Genomic DNA, 21,692 nt, shown 5'->3' with positions numbered 1-21,692 from the left:
GACAGGCGAGGCTCCCCGTGTTCTGGCCCAACCTTCATCTGTAGCCTCATCTCCCTCCAGATCTTCTGTTCACCTTAATTCTGGTCTTGTCAGACTATCTTCATGATCTGCCAGCTAGGATTCTGTTTTAACTTCCTCCTAACCATCCAAATTTTCAGAGGGGAGTGTCTCTCCCCACTCCCAGTTTCATGAGGAAGAGTGAGATCTCCCAGCTTCTCCGGGGGCTCTGCCCCTAAAGGTATGTTGGTGACGCATGAGGGGTGGGGTAAAGGCTCACTATGGGATTCTGCCAGATCTGGGGGAGCCATTAAACCCACTTGGCCAATGGTCTTAAAGCCATACCTGCTAACTTGTCCAACAAAAACTGGTATTTTGAGTTTCATCAAGTACTTTTTTTTATTTCTGAGATTGTTCAGAATTTCGATGAGAAAGGCAGGTACTCTTTATTGTGGCCTCTCAGAGACCCCAATGCAATCTTCAGAGTTTACTTTAAATGTTACTAATTGCTGAGGTATTTCTTAACTCCCTTAGGTAGTATTAATCATTCATTCCTTTGTAGCCTGTTGCTGATTTTTTTTTCTTTTATCTATGTTTTGGCAGTTATTTTATTCTGCCTTGCTTTAATGAAAGTTTCATCCACTAAATTTAAACTTCTTGAACAGACCCCTGCCCCCCCCCCTTTAGGCAACATCCTGGTGTCAAAAGTGCCTCACATGTAGAAGGTGGTTTCGATAATTGTGAAATAAAACAAAATTAAAATGTACAGAGCCTCAGGTACAGTGCCTTGGGACTAGCACAGTTGAAGGGACAGGAATAAATTGGTGGTTATACAGGGACCTAGTACCGTATCTCAATACTATCGATGTGTATTTCTGACAGTTGACACGACAGCCATTTAAGTGGCCCCTTGGTGTCCTTTCACACGCCTTAACTACCCGGCCTCAGCAGTGGTCAGAGACCTAGAGAAGGAGCTGCTGAGTCACCTGGGCCGGTGCTCACATTTCACTTGTCCATTTGGATTAGGTCTGGAAGAGTCCAGATTCTTAGCGACTCAAATAGCCAATTTCGGTTCAGCTGTCTTGTCCTTTTAAATTGAAGTCTCATTGTTTCTCAGAATTGGACCCAGCTTGAGTGACAACGTGGCCTGGCCACTGGGAGGGGAAAGACGTAAACAAAGGTTTACATTCTTCCCTTTGCTGGAACGATATCCGTGAAAGCTATTACTTCCTCCACATGAAATGAATAGGGAACTACGTGACTGAAATGGAAACATAATTCTGTTCTCTCTGAGGTGATTGATATGATTCAGCAGCAGCTACGGTGCTGTTGGCTAGAAGTGACCTTCATTCACCACCAAGGTTATTAAACTAACTGACTGCCATTATCCTATATGAGACAAAGGAAGGGTACTGATTGTTTGACATCTAGTAATAGTATTTAGTCCAATTTCTGACCAGCAGTTGGGAGAAGTGATAAATTTTTATTTGACTGTCTGGGCATCTTTTCTAAAAGACAATGTGTCAAGCCCAGTCTGTTCAAATCTTTATCATGACTAAATACTCAGTGGGAAATATGGATGACGACATGAGGAACCTTCTTTCCTCTGGTTTCAAGTTCCGTGTGGATGGAGCTCCATTAGTGGAACATATCTAGCCCCTTGTCCTTCCCTTACTCCTCTCCACATGTAAAACTGAGCAACTTGATTGGGGGTGACTAATGTCTATGTTTCTTGGTGAGATAGAACAAATCCACTACTAGTCTCCCACTGAAGAGAGCTGAGTTCTTTCTTCCTTGTCCTCCATGGACCAATGCTAGTCAATGCTATTAGTAAAGGTGTCTTTTGTAGACACAGATTTCTTTTCTGGTTGGCTGTCTGGAGGCTGAAAAAGGCAAACCCATTTGGCACTCACACTAGGTCATTATTTCCAATAACTTCACCATTAATAAAAATTATGTTTTGATCTCCATCTGCCTGACTCTGGTGTCCAACTCTCAGTCAGTTTCAATCTTGTTCCATCAAGGGTGAAGTATAATGTATTAGACTTTCTCAAGCTCTAACACCATGAATTATAATACTGTTATTTCTCTTGTTTGTATTCACTTAGCATCAGAACATCTAACAAACTTGAGCCTCTGGTTCAAATTTGTGATGTGAGATCATTTTTCAAGTGCAAAGATGGCCTTCTCTAGCAGACATTTTTTAAATGTTTTTTAAAAAACTTTTTAATGTTTATTTATTTTTCAGAGAGAGAGAGAGCGAGCAAGAGCATGAGCAGGGGAGGGGCAGGGAGAGAGGGGTCACAGAATCTGAAGCAGGCTCCAGGCTCTGAGCTGTCAGCACAGAGTCCAACGCGGGACTCAAACTCATGAACCATGAGATTATGACCTGAGCAGAGGTCAGACGCTTCATGGATTGAGCCACCCAGGCACCCCTTCTTTATGTTTTTATAGCTCCTCACAAGGAAATGACAATCCCAATATGTTAAAAAACCTAGTTACAAATGGTGCCAAAACAAGGCTGCTTATGAATTTCTGGGTTGCAGTGAATGATCTCTCATAGTGAAGTCCATTCCGCCAACTGGCTGAAGGCAGTTTTTTTTTTCTCTTTGGGGAACAAGCAGTTGCTGAGCACCTGCCAGGTGTTGGCCAGCAGCCAGGCGGGTTGCACATGCTTACACAACATGCTCAACAATCCTATGATAGAAAGATTTTAAATTTCAGTTTACACCTAAATAAACTGAGGCACAGAGAGTAAACTGAGTATCGAAACTGGGTCTACACTATTTGCACTCTTACTGGGTCGTCTCTCACTAGGGTGACCATTTGTTTTATCATACAAATACCAGGACACTTTTGCAAATGAAAGGGTCGTCAATCGTTAATAGTTATTCTGGGATGACTAGTATAAACCAGATCTAGTCCTGGACAAACCAGTACAATGGTTGCTCTATCTTTCTCATGCCTCAGAGTGCCAAATTCATTTCTGAAAAATTTTAAAAATGGATGCCAACGTCAGATATTTAGAAAGGGGCCTGAGTTTGTTCACTGTCCCCTTTTTGCCTCTCTTCCTGGCTTAATAAGGCCAAGACTCACTGCTACCCCTCTCTGATTCCCTGGGAGCAGGTTTCCGGCTCCATCTAAACCACAGCTATTCATTATCAGAGATATTCCTTCCCTTAGGTACTCAAAAGGATGAAGCTCCAGGGAGGGATTAGATCATTAAGCAAAGGAAAACAGCAACTATAACACAGCAGCACCTGCATAAATCCTGTAGGGGGAGAATATTGGTTTAAAGTTTTTCTCATTCTAGCATATCCTTGATGGTGCTGAAAATAAATCCCTTCTACTTTTCTCTCTTATAAGTAAATGCCTTGTTACATTCTATCACTTAAACATACTGGAGGGCCACAATGAGGAATCAGCAGACAGTCATGGCCCAAGGGCATCCAATGGTACTTTGGGTCCTTAATCACTCAGTCATTATCCTACTCTGTCATGTTCATGTGAAAACAGACACTTGGCTTATTCCTACTCTGCCACCAAGAACCATTTGGCTGCAATACTAAGTGCTAATACCATCATTCTAGAAGATGGGCTCTCCTAATGTTATATATAAGAAAGTGACAATCTAAGGACTGTTCTCAAAACCCTAATTCTAATGTGCAAAGACCTAGTTTGTGCATTGAAAACTATCACTGGAAGGGGTGTGCAGAAATGCCCATGTCAAGGTCTCAGCTCTTCTGATCAGAGTCTGCTGTAGCACACGGTTCTTGAGTTTAGCATGTAACAGAATTTCCTGGGGAGCAGTTCGAGAACACCCCGCTGCACACCTTCCCGGAGCTTCTGACAAGTAGGTCTAAAATGGGACTTGAGAATGTGCATTTCTAACAAGTTCCCAGGTGATGCTATTGCCAGTGGCCCAATGGACCAGAACCGCTGCCCCAGCATTAAGCTATAAGTAGAGGAGATTTCCAACTATGAAAAGAAGTGGAATCTAAGATGTGTCCTTTGCAGTAAATTAAGATGAGAGCCCATGGAGTAGGACTGAAACATCCATGTTTTGTTCCCTGGAACAAATCTAAATCTAAATCAGGAGTCTGCAAACTTTTTCTCCAAGAGGCCAGATAGTAAGTATTTTCAGGTTTGCAGGACAGACAACCTCTGCTGTAAGTCCTCAACTCTGTCACTGTGGGTTGAAGGCAGCCATAGATGGTACATAAAAGAATGAGCATGGACATGGCCGTGTTCCAATAAAGCTTTATTTACAAAGACAGATGGCAGGCTGGATTTGGCCCATGGGCTGTAGTTTGCCAACCTTTGGGTCTAACTACTGTGATAAAAATGATTCCTATGAAGCAACATCTGTTAGTCTGCCAAGCTTGAGTACATCTATGATCAATGAGAAGCTAACCAAGCTGGAAAGCTGTGTAAGCCAAGCAGTGACATCCAGTTCAGTTGTATGTGATTGATGTAGCATTGCCCTTACTGGAAGTTATGTGCTCTTCTTCCCCTAGAACCAGTTCCCCTAGTTCATCCCCTAGAACCAACTATTTAAAAATGAATAGCTTCCCACTTCATCCTATTTCAGTAGGGGATTCACTGTACTGCTGAAAATTATTTACCTATATTGAATATACCCTCTACTTGGTATGTGGCCTAAAAGCAAATAATGTATTTTCTGTCTAACAGGATCATTTACTGAGTTACTAATTCATATTTTGTTGTCCATTTATTTTTCCTTCTTATTTCCAAAAGGGCCCACTGGGCTGTCTTTTCTCAGGGAAAGTTGGCATTGCTGGCCTGAAGATGAGCTCTCTGGATGGCTTTTGTTAAAAACCTAAGCTCATTAATGTCTTAAAGAGAAAGAAGACAAGGCAAGTGTCTCTGATGGGTAGAGATGGGATGGGATGAGACAGGGAGAAGGGACTCGCAATATCCGGATGGTCAGTTCGCAGGTTTCATCTTACTTGACCCATCAAAAGCATTTACACAGTTGGCCATGGCTTCCTCTTGGAAATATGCTCTTCATTTGGATTCCAGAAGCTCCCTCTCCTTACTTCACTAGCTCCTCCTTCTTCATCACTGCTGGTGCCTTCTCACCTCCCTGACCTCTGGTAGAAGGACTGATTCAGTTCTTGGTCCTCTGCTGTTTCCTTGTCTCCTCTCCTCACTCACACCCTGGATGATCTCACCCACTCACATGGTTTTGTACACTGGCCAGACATGGGCGACTTCCCTATTTATATCTCCAGACCACTATCTGCACTGAGCTTCAGTCTTGCCCAACCTTGCTCCTCTCGACATGGCTGCAGTGCCATGGGATAGCTCAGATAAGATGCACCCAAAGGTAAGCTCCTGATATTGTCTCTACCTTCCACCCTCCTCCCCAGTCTTCCCCATCTGAATACATGGCAGTGCATTCTTCTAGCTGGTCAGTCCCCCAAACTGGGAGTCACCTTGGATTCATCTGTCCCTCTCACACCTTGTATCAAATTTAATGGTAAATCTTGCTTGCTCTGCCTTCAAATTATAGCCTGAATTATACACCTAGTCTAAGCACTGCCAGCTTTTGTCTGGATTCTTGCCATGGTCTCTTCACTGCTGTTTCTGCTTTCACACCTGCTCCCTATGTAGGCTACTCAACTCAGTAGGTGGGGTGATGCTGTTGAAACATACAAGAACACTTCTTCCTTTGCTCAAAACTCTGCAAGCTACTATTGCACACAGGGCAAGTGTAGAGGTCAAAGTTCTTACCCTCCTCATTGGATCTGGCCCTCATTCCTTCCCTGGACTCCTCTCCTACTCCTCTCCTCCCTTTCCTTCCACATGGCCACACAGGCTCCTCCTGATGTTCTCCAATCATGTAGCCACATTCCTGCCTCAGTGCCTTTTCACTGCTATTCCTTCTGCCAGCAATGGTTGTCCCCAATATATCACATACTCTGCTCCCTCACTTCCTAGAGTCTTCACTCAAGTGTCCCCTTTCCAGTGAGGCCTTCTCCACCACTCTATTTAAAAATGCAACCTCCTCCTTACACTCCCCTTTTTGGCCTCTCTGCCTTCCTTCTCTCCCTGACACTTATTCCTACCCAATACACTACATATTTTACTTATTTTTGGTTTCCTTCAACCCAAATGCAAGCTCCAGGAGGGTGGGATGAGCACAGACACCTGGCTTGAAGGGGACTGCTATGAAGTGCACCCTGGTGCTGCGCTCAGCACTGGAGCACCAGAACCTTCTGCCTGGCCTGGGGGTGGGGGCGGTGGGGTGGGGGACCATGCAGACTTGGGCAGTTCCAGTACCAATGGTTACCTTGGCTGAGGGAAAATAAGAGGCCTCTTCCCAATTTCCCAGGTACACTATACCTGAGAGGGGGGGGGGCAGCTGAGAGGGGGAGAAGATGGGAAAGGAAGGGGAGAAGGGGAGGGGTCAGAGGGAGGACATCAGGAGGAGTGGGAGGGAAAGAGAGACACAATAAAAACTGAGATTGAATTCACCAAAACTAGATGGAAAGGGAGCTTAGAATTGGATTTATTTGATTTAAGGAAAATTTTTATTATGCAACATTTCCTACCTACCTAAGTTTATGAACCCTAATTCATAATCACTGTAACGGTTCTTATTACCTGAATAATGGAAACAAGTAAGTTGACAGGACCAAACAAATCCTGCTCCATGCACGACCTGCAAACAGAATCTAAGAACGGAAATACAAGGGAGAAGAGAACTTTCTACTTGTCCCCAGTCTCCTGATGGTGCGGGCTGGCCACGTTAGTTGTTACTTCTTTCAGAATCCCCCCTCCCCCCCACCACGATTTCCTAATAAATTCTGATGTGCACCCGAGTCAGAACTGTTCTCCCTCTGGGTGGAAGAAATGTGGCTAATGAGGAAAGGTTCAGCTCAGATTTGTTTGATGACCAGAAGAGCTGACTCTTCAATCCTCAGTCCCCCGTGTTAGCAAAGGCACACCTATTTTTTCATCCTCCCTCATTCCAGCAGGAATTGCCCACAGAACCCCGTGTGGTCGCGAAGACGCCCAGGCTCATTAGCCAGCAAGAACTGTTGATTCCTCTGCCTGAGATCTAGGACTTCAGCATTTGCCTACAGGGCTGCAGCCTGTGGAACTCAAGGCAGCTTTTGAAATCTGACTCTGCTCAAAGAACAGGAACAGCCTGTTCAGTAAGGGGAAGAGCTGCTTGCTTGTTTCAGCTCTGGATGCCAAAAAAGAAAAAAAAAAGTTCGCCTATTTGGCCGGTATTAACGGAATAAGGTCTCTAGTCTCCTGTTTTTGTTTTTTTTTTTCCTCAGAGGTTAATATCTTGAGCCAAGGGTTCAAGGTTAAAAGATTTTTATTCTGTTAGAATCTATGACAATTTTATTGCTGACATCTTGGGAGCACTATTTCTGGTCACTCTTCAAGCCTATATGAAATACATTTCACTTTTACAGCCATCAGTGTCACTGGTGTGAAATGATTCAAACACTATTTGAAGGCAAATTATTTTAAATTCTGGGAAGGGGCTTTGAAGGGTCTCGTGACAAATTCCCTGGCCTTAATCACCTCAAGCAAATTAAAATCTCAGCCCACTTTCTTTTAGAACCCTAGAGAGTGAGATACCTTATCCTCTCTAAATATATCCCACAGTAAAATTGTTGATTATGGCAGAAAAGTACTCAGTCAGCCAGTCAGCATAAGTTCTGCCATTTATTTTATGTTAGCCTAACTTCCTAAAGGCACCTATGCATTTTTACTGAATGGTTGATCCTAATCTAGACTGAAAAGCAGCCATAGGCAATTATCACTTTAAATAAGTGGGGGAAGATCAATACTTACTTCTTTTTCTGTGTATATGGAAATAATGGAGCCGTGATGGCTTTGGCCGCTCCAAAAAATACACATCCTTCGACTCTCTAAGTTCCTAAGATGGAAACGATTTAATAAGAATCATGATTCAACAAGAATCATGATTCAAATTTCCAGAATAAATACTTTCATGCCTATGACAGAAGTATTCATGATGGTCTTTGCCTGTACATGTTCCTGTGCATTTATCTTCCCAGAGTCTGTCTATGTGTTACTGTTTTACTACGTGTCTTTCCTTTGAAGCTTGTAACATCTAAGCTCGTCTATTACATTTTTATGTCGGGCTGGAAAACAGAGCTAAAAATAAGGCCAGAAAAACATTTATTGATGTTTACAATAAAAATTTATTGAGCCCCTACCTGCATATATCAGGCACTGTGCTAGGTTTGCCGGATGACAAAAATGACTAAGACTCAGACTCTGCTCACAAGGAGCTCACAATCTACGGGTGACGGAGCACGGTGCAGGCAGATAGAGATCACCGCTTTACCAAAAGAGGCAGTTCTGCGACAGAGGCTTACACAGAGTGCTGTGGGAACATGGATTATATGGCAAATAATTGAGCCTACAAGAATATGTGTGTGTGTGTGTGCGCGCGCGTGCACGCGTGTGTGCGTGCGTGTGTGTGTTATAAGATTTCATAGAAGAGAAGATTTTCAAGCTGAGGCTTGGAGTGTAGGTTTTTGTCCTTAAGTAGAATTGGAAGAGGTTGGAATTTCAGCAAATGTCAATACAGGAGAAAAACACCTCCAATGAGGAATGTCATCATGTCGTTTACGGGGAAATTGCAAGTAGCTTAAAAGGGGTGGAACATAAGGTCTCCATGAATTATGAAAGAAGGGGAAACCAGAGAAACAACAGATGAAAACATATAGAAAGACTTTTGGTTAGCAGTGGAATAAGGAAGAGGTTGGGTCACGTCAAGAGGGTCTATGCTATCATGAGAGGAACCTATTATGGGGCTGACCAATAACAGCAGATTTTGCTGACTATTGAGACCAAAATGCCAAATATTTGCTATCCACATCTTTCTAATCTGAAAAGAGATCTCAGCATTCTTTCCTGCATGTAAAAGAACCTAAGAGATCTTATCAGAATGGTGGATAGCTCCCCTGTTGGACTCATTCAGGAACTGCCCCAGTCCCTGAACAAAGTCATTCTAATGCAGAAAGGAGCTCTTTGCTAAAAGAGAAAGCTTTTTGCTTAGCCTGGATTGGAAAATGAGTCAGATAAACAAGGTAGGCAGACTGCGAAAACACAGGTTTCACTAACATGAGATCTACTCCCCCAACATTATTCCTTTGAGTCCATTATTGTCTTGATGGACAAAGTGACATTTTAGTACCAAGCATGACAAACATTTCAGGGACAGCCAACTTGTATCAGGCCATTGCAAAAGATAAGAGAGGGCAGAAGTTTAGACTGTATTATCTTTTTCACACAATCTATTCTTTTATAGATTTATAGAGGGAAAATTCTTTAAAAAGTAGAGAAAAGTTTGAACAACACGTTCAGTTGAGGGCGTCTGAAAAATGGCAGGTCATCAGAGTCCAAAGTTAACTGATCATGAATTTGATATACATATTTTGGATGGTCTTTTACTTGATCTGTTGAGTCTACAGGTAGTAGAAAGTCCAAATGATTGGGCTGAACAGGTTAGAGCATCCACAGAAGGCAATGAAATGTCCCTGATATACATGTAACCCACCTAGGGGAAGTTTAACAGCCTTTTCAGGTCATGTGGTTTGAACTCAGGGCTTTCAGTCTATGAGAATATAAATTCATTATTTCTTACTTCCAGGTCTCCCTGGATGAAGTTCTGCTATGACCCTTAACTTATTGACTGCTATTGGTCTCATGGAACAGTTATGGGCTCAGTGATGGAAATTTTCATGTCATGGTTACCCCAATGCATTTGAACATGGTGCAATGATCAAAAAAGATGCCAGTGATGACAATTGAACGTCCCTTTGCCTTCCCAGCCTCCTTCATATATTCTCAGGCATAGGATGACAAAGGGAAGTCCACGAGTCACATGAAGAAAGACTGTAGCCATGGGTACACGATCAGGATCTCCTCTGCTAATCTTCACCCCCACCCTCCATGCCATCACCCTGCCCTACTTCCTCCTCACGTTGCTCCTGTGAATTCCTCCACCATCTTGCCACTAACCACCGTCCTCTGCCCAAGGTTCTCCTGTTGAAGAATTCCAGCTGAACTGATGTTCAACCCGTGTATGATGTGGAACTTGTGTTCAAACAGTTGTTGAATGAAATAAAGACCCCTAAAGCCTCCAAGGTAACAAGATGTTAGGGGAGTGCCTTTTTGAGTGAAATAATGCTTCCTTCTGTGGGGTGAAAAGAGCAAGGATTTGGGAATCACATCAGCCTGGTTTGTGCTATGCTGTGCCACTAACTGGATTTAGAACAAGGGCTTAGTAACTCTGAAAAGCGGTTTCATCAACTGTAAAAAAGGAAGATAATAATCCCTACCTTGAAGGATCTCTGCATTGAAGGATCTCTGCTCATATATTAAGAGCAGTATATATGAAAACGCCTAGCCTAGTGCCTGGAACACACCAGCACCTCCAGAAACGCTCATCTTTATCCTCTGTTTTATGGGGGATTTTAAAATGATAAATAATAGGGAATAATCATCATCATCATCTCGGATGTGGTTGGAAGTCTTAGAAAGAGATAAACAGCAGTCATAGGGAGAGAGAGCGTTAGGAATTTTGAAAGGAAATGAATGGTTTTATGGTTAATTTTCTTGGTTGGGGTTTAAGAGGAGATTCATGTTGTCCATTAATTATACTTACCAATTGGGTCTAATTGGCAACTACCCCAAAATGAATAAAACAAGCGGGAGTCAAGAGAGAAAAACGGCAGGCATCCTGTCAAAAAATAAAATCTTTGAAATTTCTACAACCCAATGGTTGAATATACATTTTATTAAAGCAGACGGACTCACCCACTTTATAAATTTATACATGTGATGGCAATCCAAGTTGCACACTGAGACTTTTGCAAAGCATCAAACAGCCCTCTGTAGCAGCTATACCTGATTTTCTCATTCTTCTACTTGTTTGGGTTCTTAAAATCAGCCATCCCCTTTGCTGGATGGAGCAATCATCCCTCATTATTCTGCGTCAGCCTAGGTGAATGTTGTGGGGCTCAAAGGGTTAAGTGAGGCAATCCGTGTTGAGTGCTTAGCCCTTGTAAATCCTCTAGAAATGTTAGCTGTTGGTACCATGATGATAATAATAATTATGAATCTTTCGATGCTGTTTTCCAAGACTGCACAAGAACTGGATTGCGCCCTCTTTCCTTTTAAAAACATTAATTTTTTCTTGTTTTTGGAGATATGTGTCCTCTTCTCAGGTGATTAGCTACTTTTGACAAGGAGTATTTTTTCCCCTCCACTGGCTAATGTACTTAATTTCTTTTCTTTTTAAAGAATAATTGAAACCAATGACAACATATCATTCAATACGCACAATATTATTTACTGAAAAGATCCCCACATTTCCTTCTTCTTTCTCTCATTGCCAAGAAAATGACTAATTAGACACACAGACATAACCATATGTATATATAGGTATTTTACATTTATATATATATATATGTGTGTATATATATATACATATATATATATGTATATAATGTCCTTCCTTCCTTCCTTCCTTCCTTCCTTCCTTCCTTCCTTCCTTCCTTCCTTCCTTCCTTCTGTGTATACATACATGTATATATCTACCTACCTATTTATCCAAAGAAAAAGTCATCAAAGCCACTTCATTATAATAGGTTTCCTTACCAATTTGTCTATAGTATCCCAAACTGGGAGGTGAATTTAATTGTAATATCAAGACTCTGGAGTTGTTAATTTACTAAACAAGCTAGGCTGGGGTGAGATGATCGAGTACCTCATTTCAAATCTAGGCCCCAGAGGAGAATACCACCAACAGTTCTGTTTCTGCTCCTTTTTTCTTTCCCTGGAAACATTTATGGAGGCCCCAGCTTCTTAAGATCAAGCCAGACTCCTAGAGGAGCTTCAACCGGGGGCAGTCGTTGGGCAGAGGGTAGCCAATTTGTGAGAGACACAGTAAGGTCTTAATCCACTGTTACAGAACATTGCTTGGTGATTCCTCAGTGTCCACAACCTGGCAGAGGTGCCTTGTCATAAGAACGTACTCACTGGGGGTAAGACAAAGAAATATCCCTTGAAGCACAAAATGTAAGGGTTGGTTTCTGGATTCCTCTGGATTCTTAATAGTTTGTAAAATAACAAGCCAAGAGTAACTACTGTGTATTTCCCAGAAACTTACCAATTAGCATGTTCCTGAGAAATAAATTCAGCTGGGGAGCACACGCCTCCCCAGGCCGCTCTGCTGCTGTGTATGACAATTAGACTGCTTGCTAAATACTATGAGCAAAGCCCCAGATAGAGAAAAACACAAGACCTCCTGGCAAATTTAGCACAAGCGTTTGTTTATGGGACCAACTACAAAACTGGCCTGGCTATGTGTTTCCTGCAGAGTGAAGAGCATGCTGGTATTTTCAGTGTAGTTCTTTTTTGCTTCCAGTTACCAAACCCTAATGAACAAAAGTTAAAACAACATTTTAGTGAAGATTAACCAGATTTGTTGAAGATTTGTTGCATGGCTGGAAATGGAAATGTCTAAACATGTGGCATTTGGTGACGGTGACCCCAATTGTCTCATTATTTCCTTGATCACCCTATCGGGCATGGTGTAAAAAGTGGTCTCAAGGGGGGAAATGGGGAAATAAAGGGCCACGGATTTTGCATCAAATGAGGCTGATACCCCCAAGAACCCTGCTTTCATTCCTGGCTGAGGTGCATGGAGAACTTTTCCTTATTTGAGTTCCCCTGGCATTATGTTAAATACATGAAAAGTACTTCCCAAACTAACTCAGTGACTGTGCTGAGCAGCAGACTAAGCGTGTGGCATTCTCAGCTCAGCTAAGATCTGTGCCAGCAAATGCACGGTATGAAAAGAGGTAGGACACCTGACCTTTTCTAAGTGGGCTTTCCCATCTGGAAAATGAAGGCAGTGAACCTGGTGAGATACACACACACACACACACACACACACACACAAAGACACACGATTTCTTGTAAAGTATATATATAATATATAATATATTATATGTTATATATTATATATTATATGTTATATGTTATATATAAATACATATATATTTATAATAATGTGTGTGTGTGTATATATATATATATATATGGTTATACAAAATCTCATGAGCATGTGTAGCTGTACACCTGCCCCATCTGTATATCTCTCTATATGTAATAATGTCTCAGTTATCGTATATTATTCTATAGTGTACCTTTACTTCCCCCCTCTCAAGGAATGTCTAGAAAAAGGAAACAATGAAATATATATATCTTTTCCTCATGATTTTGATGTTTGTATTTCCTAAAAAACTAACCCCAGTTCACATGTAGACCTTGTTTATGTTTGCAGCTGAAATAATGCAATGTAGAGAGAGGATAAACAATTTAATGAAAGTAAAACAAATCCAATTAGACCACACGCTGTGCACTAAGTTTCTGGAGGTTGAAAGCTTTCACCTACATGGCTTATAATCCATTGCCCACATTCCACCCATCAAAATCTTACTTAAAGTATCTCTGCCACATACCCCCCCCCCAATCTTCTACGTAGAAATACTCTTTGTCTGAATTCCTGTTGTATTTTATGTCTTTAAAGGGCACTTAACACTTGCTGCTTATGATAATGCAGCTCTTTGTATCCCGAGCAGGAAGAGCACAGTGGTGGGGGCTGACACAGGCTGACTTCTTGGGTTTGCCTCTTATTACCAGCCAGATGTTGGGGCTATTGTTGACCTCTTCCTACTTCAGGTTTTTTTGTTTTGTTTTGGTTTGATTTTTTGGTCACTGGGAATAATAAATGGTACTCACTTCACAGGGTTGTCGTAAGGAGGAAATCATGATTTCTTGTAAAGTGTTTAGCACTCAATTAAACACTAGTTATTGTTAACTTATTTGTCAAACTCTAAGTTCTTCAAGTGTACAACTATGCCTTATTTATCTTGCAACCCCTACAGTGCTTGGTATGTTGTAGGGTGCACAAGCCAATACTGGTAGAGCGATAGAAATACTGTCAAGGGGAAATATACAGCAGAACAATCACTACTTATTTTAAATGACAGATATTTTGAGTTCTCATTTTGCTACATTTTGAAAAGCTGAAGAGCTTTAAGCCTGTGTTTTGGCTCCCTATGAAGCATCTTAAAGGTATAGTGGAACAAAGAATATAGAGGGAGCCACTTTTCCACAGTGAGCATGACAGACAACATCCAACATGAAACAGCTGTTGAATGAGCTATTGTGTGACCCAGCTCCATCCACCTTCCAGCTCTCAAGGACCCCAGGAGAGCGGAGCTGGATTTTGTGGGTGGCCAGGACCATAAGGAAGGGAAAATGAATTATTCCAGCTCTACTGAATTGTACATACGGTAGAAATATAAAAGTATGACATTTTCGAGAGTCCCATTATACTAGGGTGTCTGGTTACGGCTAAGAATTGGGGATAAATTTTGGCTCTTTTGTCATTCACTAACTCCAAGTAGGGAAGATAATTTTGTTTCTGATTTCAGCTACTATCAAATGTAAGCATCAAATCTGCTACATTGGTCTCATAATTATTATACACATTCTTTATGTATGATTGGACAGTATGATTCTCCATAACATGTTCTTAACCAGCCTCTTCCCTTAGGTTTCCTGACTTGACTCTTTCCTCTTGTCTTAGATGAAGCCGAGGATAGCCAACAGATTGAGTGGGCAAGAGAAAACGTGGCTATGCTGGCTGCTTACCCAGAGGTCAGGAATGATATGTATATACTTGAGGGAGGAAGGTTCTGAACTCGTACATTACATGGATAGGCTGACTACTGACAAATGTTTTCTTCCTCCCTCCTTCTCTCCCCCATCCTTCCCTCAGCCCCTCCTTCTCTCCCTCCTTCCCTCTCTCCTTCCCTCTCTCACTCTCTCTGCTTTCTTCCTTTCCCTTTCCTTCTTCCCTTCCCTTCCCCTGTGCCTATGCCTGGCCCTTTCCTTTCTTTCACTTCCTGTCTTCCCTCCCCCTTCCTTTCCTTCCTTCTTCCTTTCCTCCCTCCCTTCCACTACAAAAGCTGTATTTGCTCATTGTAAAAAAACAACATTGACAAGTGTTCAAAGGCATAAGTGGAACATATCAGTTCTTATCCTACCTCCCTCACCTCAGGTTTCACTGCCTAGAAGTTACAACTAATCCTTATTCACCTGTGTCCGTTCAGGTATTTTATAAGCATATACATATATTCTTTCAAATTTTTATAAACATAAATGTAATCAAAACCACACACTTGTACTGTCTTACAACAGCCTTTTTAACTTAAGAAAAAAAAATATACCTTTGGATATCTTTGCATATGAGCCCAAACAGAGCTAGTCCATTATTCATAGTAACTTCAGAGTATTTCACTATATGTTTACAACACAATTTGTCAATTATTCCTGAATCTTTGAGTTATTTCCATTTTATTACTGTAAACAATACTGTAATAAATATGAATAGAATAAATTCTTAGAAGTAAAAATACATGGCCAAAGGGTATGCACATTCAACATTTAATAGGGCCAGTCAAATTGTCTTCCAAATAAGGTTGCCCATATTTGTACACACACTAGTGAGTATTTCTATATACACTTACTGACAGTAGATATTTGCAAACTTTTTTTTTTTTTTGCTGATAGGTTAAAAACATTTCATTGTCTTCATTTTCATTTCTTTACTTTCTACTGAGGCTGAGTATTTGTACTTTCTTCATGTGATCTTCCTGTTCATATATTTTGCCCTTTTTCTTACAGAATTTTTCTTTTGGATTTGTGGATGCCCTTTGCTTATTATAGAAATTAGCCCTTTGTTATTGTCACAACTATTGGCTTTGCTTTACCATTTGTTTTTTGAACTAGTATTTTCTAATGGGGTTTCTAAACATTGAATTTGTTTTCTACAGTGACATAGCTTATGTGAATGGAAAAGTCATAATAACTCTGAGTTTGGTTTATAAGAAGAAGGGAAAAGATACTAGGCAAGACAGAAACAGAGGAAAATAACTGTGCCACGTATGGAGTATCCAGAGAGGAAAAGTGAGGTTTGTTTTCAAAGCACTTGCCTGTGGTTTCATTAAATTTGTAAGGCATTAGATATTCCTAGCTTTATTCCTTTGGCAAGACAGAAGATAAATTCCAACTGTCTATACATCTACCTTTGTGGTTTTACTGAAAAACACAAGCTAAAAAAAAAAAGAAAAAAGAAACCAACTAGGGTTAGATGAATAAGGACACATGTATCCCAGTCCCTAAAGTGACCCAATTCACCATTTATTAAGAGAAGCTCCATAAATTAATCTTTTTATAACTGTCAGTGTCAGCAAATACTCTCAATTTTATATTTACTGTCATTCAAAACATTTTAAGAGCTCTTCAGTTATGTTTTGACAAGTTATTGGTTGTCACTTAGGGGTTATTAAAATGTAGGAATGTCATATTGTATAATTGGCATAAGAGGGCTTTAAATCCATAAGAAACTCATCTGCTCATCAGGTCTCCTCAAATATTTCCTCAACAGAGTTAGGAGATACTCTTATTCCCAAAGATAGCTAGCTCCCTCACCCTTTTCTCCCAACAGGACTGAAGTCCTGTTATAATGTATGGAGTTGAGAGGCTGCCCAATCCCCATCTTCCTGCTTATTACCAAGAATATAGTCATGTGTAGGTCACATGAGAATTATTTTCCAGGGTTTATCTTTGAAACATTCATATCAAGAGTGCAGCGTCATAGAAACACAGAATCTTTTTAATTTATTTTTAATATTTTGGGATTTAAAATGTTACCAAATGATGTACAACAAAATATGTGGCTCCATCAAGGATCCATTATGGCATACACATGCAATATGCATAGCACAGCATAGGCAATTACTTTGAGGCTTAGGGGATCTGCTTGAGTTAGTTAACTTAAGGTAACTAAATGAGAATGGTCTAAAATAGTCTCTATAATTTGAAACATCTCATCTCAATCCAATTTCAAGTGGAAATTATAATTTCCAGAGCCAGTGCAAGACCCTTCAACCACCTATCACTAAAAAACTCACAGGTAAAGAGTGAAAGAACATGGTACAAAGCATATGCTACAGGAGCTATTTATGGACAAGCCTTTCCAGTGAACATATTGGAACCTATAGGCAATCTTTTTTATGAATGGCAGATATGTTCTATCTCATGTGACTGCTCTGGCCATTTCTTAACAACAATCTAGAATGCTAAGCTGAAAAGATATGACAAAAACTGTTATTTGTACCCTGATATCTATTCTTCCTTTCCCTCATAGTGATGGGATTTGAGCTAGCTATGTAATTGTACAAGATAAAGACTAAATCCCCTTTTCGCTAGGTGTAAGCATGTGACCAAATATTGGTACAGGGTATGTAATCCAAGATGGTGTGTATGAATTCATCAATGTGACTTTAAAGGGAAAGGGTATGAGTTTCCCTTACTCCTTTTTCCTGTTTTGTTTTTTTTTTTCTGGCTAGAATGTAGATGTGATGGCAAACTCCCACGGGCCATGAAGACAGGGATAGAAAGAACAAAAGAAAGAAGGGATCTGAGTCCTTAACACTGTGAGGCCACTACATTAAATCTGGACTCCTGCTCAGAATATCGTATATAGAAGGAATAAACTCCGGCCTCATTTAGGCACCCATTGTTTTGGGCCATTGTTACAGCAGCAGAACCTGTGCCCTAGTGAATTCAAAATAGTTCCGAGCTGAATCAAGACTCAATAGGAAAAGTGTCATGCTAGGTTTGCAATGCCAGCTATGAGCAAGGGACCTGATGGTCTCCTGCCAACTCTAACTTCTTACTGTGTACATAGCTAACCTACTCCAAAATAGAAAACTCTCAAAAAAACCTTCTCATGTCACTCATAGGCCATATGCCTGTCTTTCTCTCTGTGCTATTGTTGACCACTTCAGGCTTAGCCTTTCTCTATTTGGCATAAATACAAAGAAATGAGACTGACTTAATCATAATAAGAATAAAATAACATGTGTAGTATTTAGGATATACCATTTATTTATATATAAATTACCTCAATCCTTTAATACAACCCCCTGAAATACTATGTGCTTATTTCAGTCATGCTGCCATTGCTAAAATATTTTTTTTTTTGAAGCTGTAAATTCACACATTTCTTATAATAATAGGATGGGATCAAATCACTTAAACATCTGTCATGTGAAACCAGCAAGTCTTCACTGAGCACTTACTATGCATAACATTGTTAGTTTTAGTGTTAGAGAGGCTGGTAATCAATTTTAGGGATGTCAAAGGTACTCTTTAGATAATCTATGTTAAATTTCCAGGGTAAGATGGCTTCATAATTTAACATAGAAAAATAATACATATAAGGGGTCTACTACAGTCCAGGGAATGGGAAATAAATACTAGAAATGGAAGGTGAATTCTTTAAAAGCTCTGCTTCATGGGATTCTATATCACCAATCTATTCATTCACTCAAGATTTATATTACTGCCCCGCTCCCTTGCTTCCCCCCAAATGTGCAGTAATTTATAAATTAAAAATGAGATTTCTCTTTTTATTCAATTTCAAACTCTTTATTCTCCTAGCACCTTGGTTTATTAAAATATTCCCTGGGTAATGCATCTGGTGAGGAGGCTCTCCAGGGGCCTATGGGTAAATCAACATTTCTGCCTCTGTCCCCACATCAGCTAATAACTGTGGACTGTAGGGTTTCTCTGAGTATCAGGGACCCTGACAGGAGATCTCCCAGCATTAAGCAAGTTTCTGGAGTCACCATGCCTGAAACATATAAAGCTGTGGTGCTCAGAGCGGGTGCTGCTGAATTAAAAATACTGATCCGATTTACTTCATGAGTCAGTTCTGCCTGTTAAGTCGGTATGTCTCTTCAAATGAAAAACAGCTTCCTTGTAACCATTGTGGCAGAAAGGTCAACTCAAATCCATTTTCAAATATGCCGAGAGCTCAAACTTAGATAATGACTTTGGTCCTCACCCAGGAGAGAACAGATTTAGAGCAAATGAAGTCAGATATAAGGAAGAACTTCCCAATGGCACATGATGTTAGGATGTGAAGCGTGTGCTAGGGCTGACATCCAGCCTATTCTGTTGCTTTGGGAAACCAAAGTCTTCGCAGGTTGTCAAGATTTTAAATCTCACTGCTGTCTCACTATTGCGGCTTCTTCTCTAGTCGTTAGACTAGAACAGAGTACCTGGGCAGGGTGGGGCCTTGACAAATCAGGTGTAGGCTATTGGAAAGATTGGAAAAATTAAAAAAAAGAAAACTCAAGGAAACACATTTGGGTTAGTGTTTCATAAGTCAAGTGATTGACAATTATGAAATTGACATTTCATAAGTCAAGGGATTGAAGACCTGCCAGGCAGGTCTTCATGTGAAACTGCTCTGTACAAGGTAGAATATGAACATTCCTGCCTCCTTTCTCATGCCATTCAGGAGGGCCAGAAATTTTGTTAACCCCAAAGTCCCCTGATATTTTTAAATGACTCCTAGGGGACCAGTGTCACCCTAGTAGCCAACTGCTATAGTCATGTCTAAGAATTATCACCAAAAATGGTGGTAAAGGAAGTAGGCTATAAACGATGCAGTCATGAGTACTTTTTTCTGATTATGGAAATTTCACAGAAACAAAATGCTTTAAATTAGTGTGTGTCATGTCATGGAGATGAGCTATTTAAAATAAAATCTCTTGGAACCAATCGGACTTCACCAGTATTGACTCAATCTGTGCATTAGTATGTTTATGTGGCTCATGTATAACTCAGTGGAAAGGAGATATATTTGCTTCCACAATAAAGCATAATTTATTAGGGGTGACATCCTTGTACCATTGGGAGACACTATTATTATTGTTTTTGTTAGTTTGGGTGAGTAAGCCTCCAATCGTATATGGATAGGTGTGTTGGCTTAGGGACTGCATAATAAAACATACATCTTTCTTAGAGAATTCTAAACAGCAATATCCTCAAATACCAAATGTGATTATGTTTTATGAATTCTGCCATCATTTCTGCTACTTGTGTACTTAGAAATACCAAGCCCAATTTAATCTGCTGCTTTAGAGGAAGTACTCTTGGTATCTTCATCAGATGAGGCTACACTCAAATGTCAGTCATTACTCTGGGGCAAAGAAAATGTGGACAATCAAATTCTCTTTCAAGCAAACCCTGACAGTAGCAAAAGTACTGGTTATGAAAATCTAAACCAACCCAGACACTCCCATTAATTAGTATCGCAAAAAATAAATGTGTCTATAATGACTCCCATGGGGACATAATCCCTTAGGCTGGATTTAGTCTGACATAGATTTCACTTTAGAGTATGGAGATGACAAAGGCAGAAATTTCTAGCCTCATAATGAAATTTCCTACAACCTAAATTGATGTTCACAATGTAAGTAGATATGCAGTCTGAACAAAACTTTGCATTTAGGCAAACTTAAAATAAAATTCAAACAGCAAAAGAGTAGCATTTTCATCAAATAGAGACCAAAGATAACTAGATTTCTGTCCTCTTCTTTCAATCCCCTTTTTGAATAAAATGGTAACTTACAAGAAGAAAATTTAAAGTGTAAGATATATTCTGGGCCAATTCACATTTAGCGCAAGTTCTAACACCTCCACCAAATACAGTATTCAACAATCCTAACTGACATTCACCATGATTGTTCCAACACACTGGAATAGCTCGATGTCTAAAGAAAGATTACATTTTCTCCATCCTGCTCTGTTTATTCAGGCAGGAGGAACAAGTAGGGTGTAGAATATATTCTCAACAATAAAGAAAAAAATTTTTCTGGTTATTGCTGCAACGGTCAAGATTTTAAAATCAATTACTCTTTAACAAATAATGTTGAATACAGGCTTGATGATATGTTCCAGAACATAATCTGGAACCTCATTTTTCTTTCTGGATCTTTTCAGCAACTATAGAGATACAATGGCTTCTTCTTAACAAGCAGAGTCAGGCTTGATGTGTGGTAAAAATATTGTGATCAACAATACCCTTGACTCTGACAGGCTTCAAATGAGAACATCTAGTCTCAGGTTGGAATCCATCGCAGCCAGGCTCTCTAAGCATGGGACATGGTTTCCCTCTGTGGGACCGTTGTACCACCAGCAAGGTAAAAATGGAACAGTGTTTCTGAACTGCCACATGCCCAAATCCTTTCATATGTTGATTCCTATGTTAACTCATTTAACCAGAGTTCACAGATAGAGAAACAAAGCCTAAGAGAAGTGCTTTCATATTGAACATTTATGGATGACGTGATATGCTGTCTGGATTTCCTCCAAAATTATCCAGAGAAGGATGTAGGCGGGTATATAGAGAGAGATTCCAAGATTGGCCAGGGTTGATAAATGTAGAGGCTAGGTGATAGTTACGGAGGTTATCATAATATTCTCCTTTTTTTTTTTGTATGTGAATATTTGTAACAATAAAAATGTGTGCAAAAAATATGCTCAGGACTGTAAAGTCCCATTAGGCTGCTTATATGCTACTTTCTGGAGCAGGCCCTTGGTTGTCTTTTAGCTAATACATATTTCCTCCACAGCTACTATGTTCCCAGCAACGTGCCAAGTTGCCTCCATGTACGTGACTATGTGGACAGCAATAAAATAAATATAAGTGTTGATTATGTACCTTTGTTTATTTAAAT

The 21,692-nt window shown here is 40.3% G+C and overlaps 1 protein-coding gene across 11 annotated transcripts in view; it reads right to left on the bottom strand.

The window, feature by feature from the left end:
- Positions 1–21,692, bottom strand: part of TRPM3 (transient receptor potential cation channel subfamily M member 3) — an 811,684-nt gene that overhangs the window by 198,922 nt on the left and 591,070 nt on the right. For 5 of the 11 annotated variants that reach the window (XM_040449362.1, XM_040449364.1, XM_040449371.1 and 2 more), the window contains exon 7: positions 10,685–10,759. The exons of the other annotated variants lie outside the window; for them this stretch is intronic. In XM_040449362.1, the coding sequence (XP_040305296.1) occupies positions 10,685–10,759 (75 nt within the window). The remainder of the gene's footprint in view (positions 1–10,684; positions 10,760–21,692) is intronic. 11 annotated transcript variants of the gene reach the window in all.

This window comes from Herpailurus yagouaroundi, unplaced genomic scaffold (assembly GCF_014898765.1).
Source record: "Herpailurus yagouaroundi ecotype Mexico unplaced genomic scaffold, PumYag 199, whole genome shotgun sequence".
Classification (NCBI taxonomy): domain Eukaryota; kingdom Metazoa; phylum Chordata; class Mammalia; order Carnivora; family Felidae; genus Herpailurus; species Herpailurus yagouaroundi.
The sequence above is the reverse complement of the archived record's forward strand: the minus strand, read 5'-3'. Positions and strand labels throughout refer to the sequence as shown.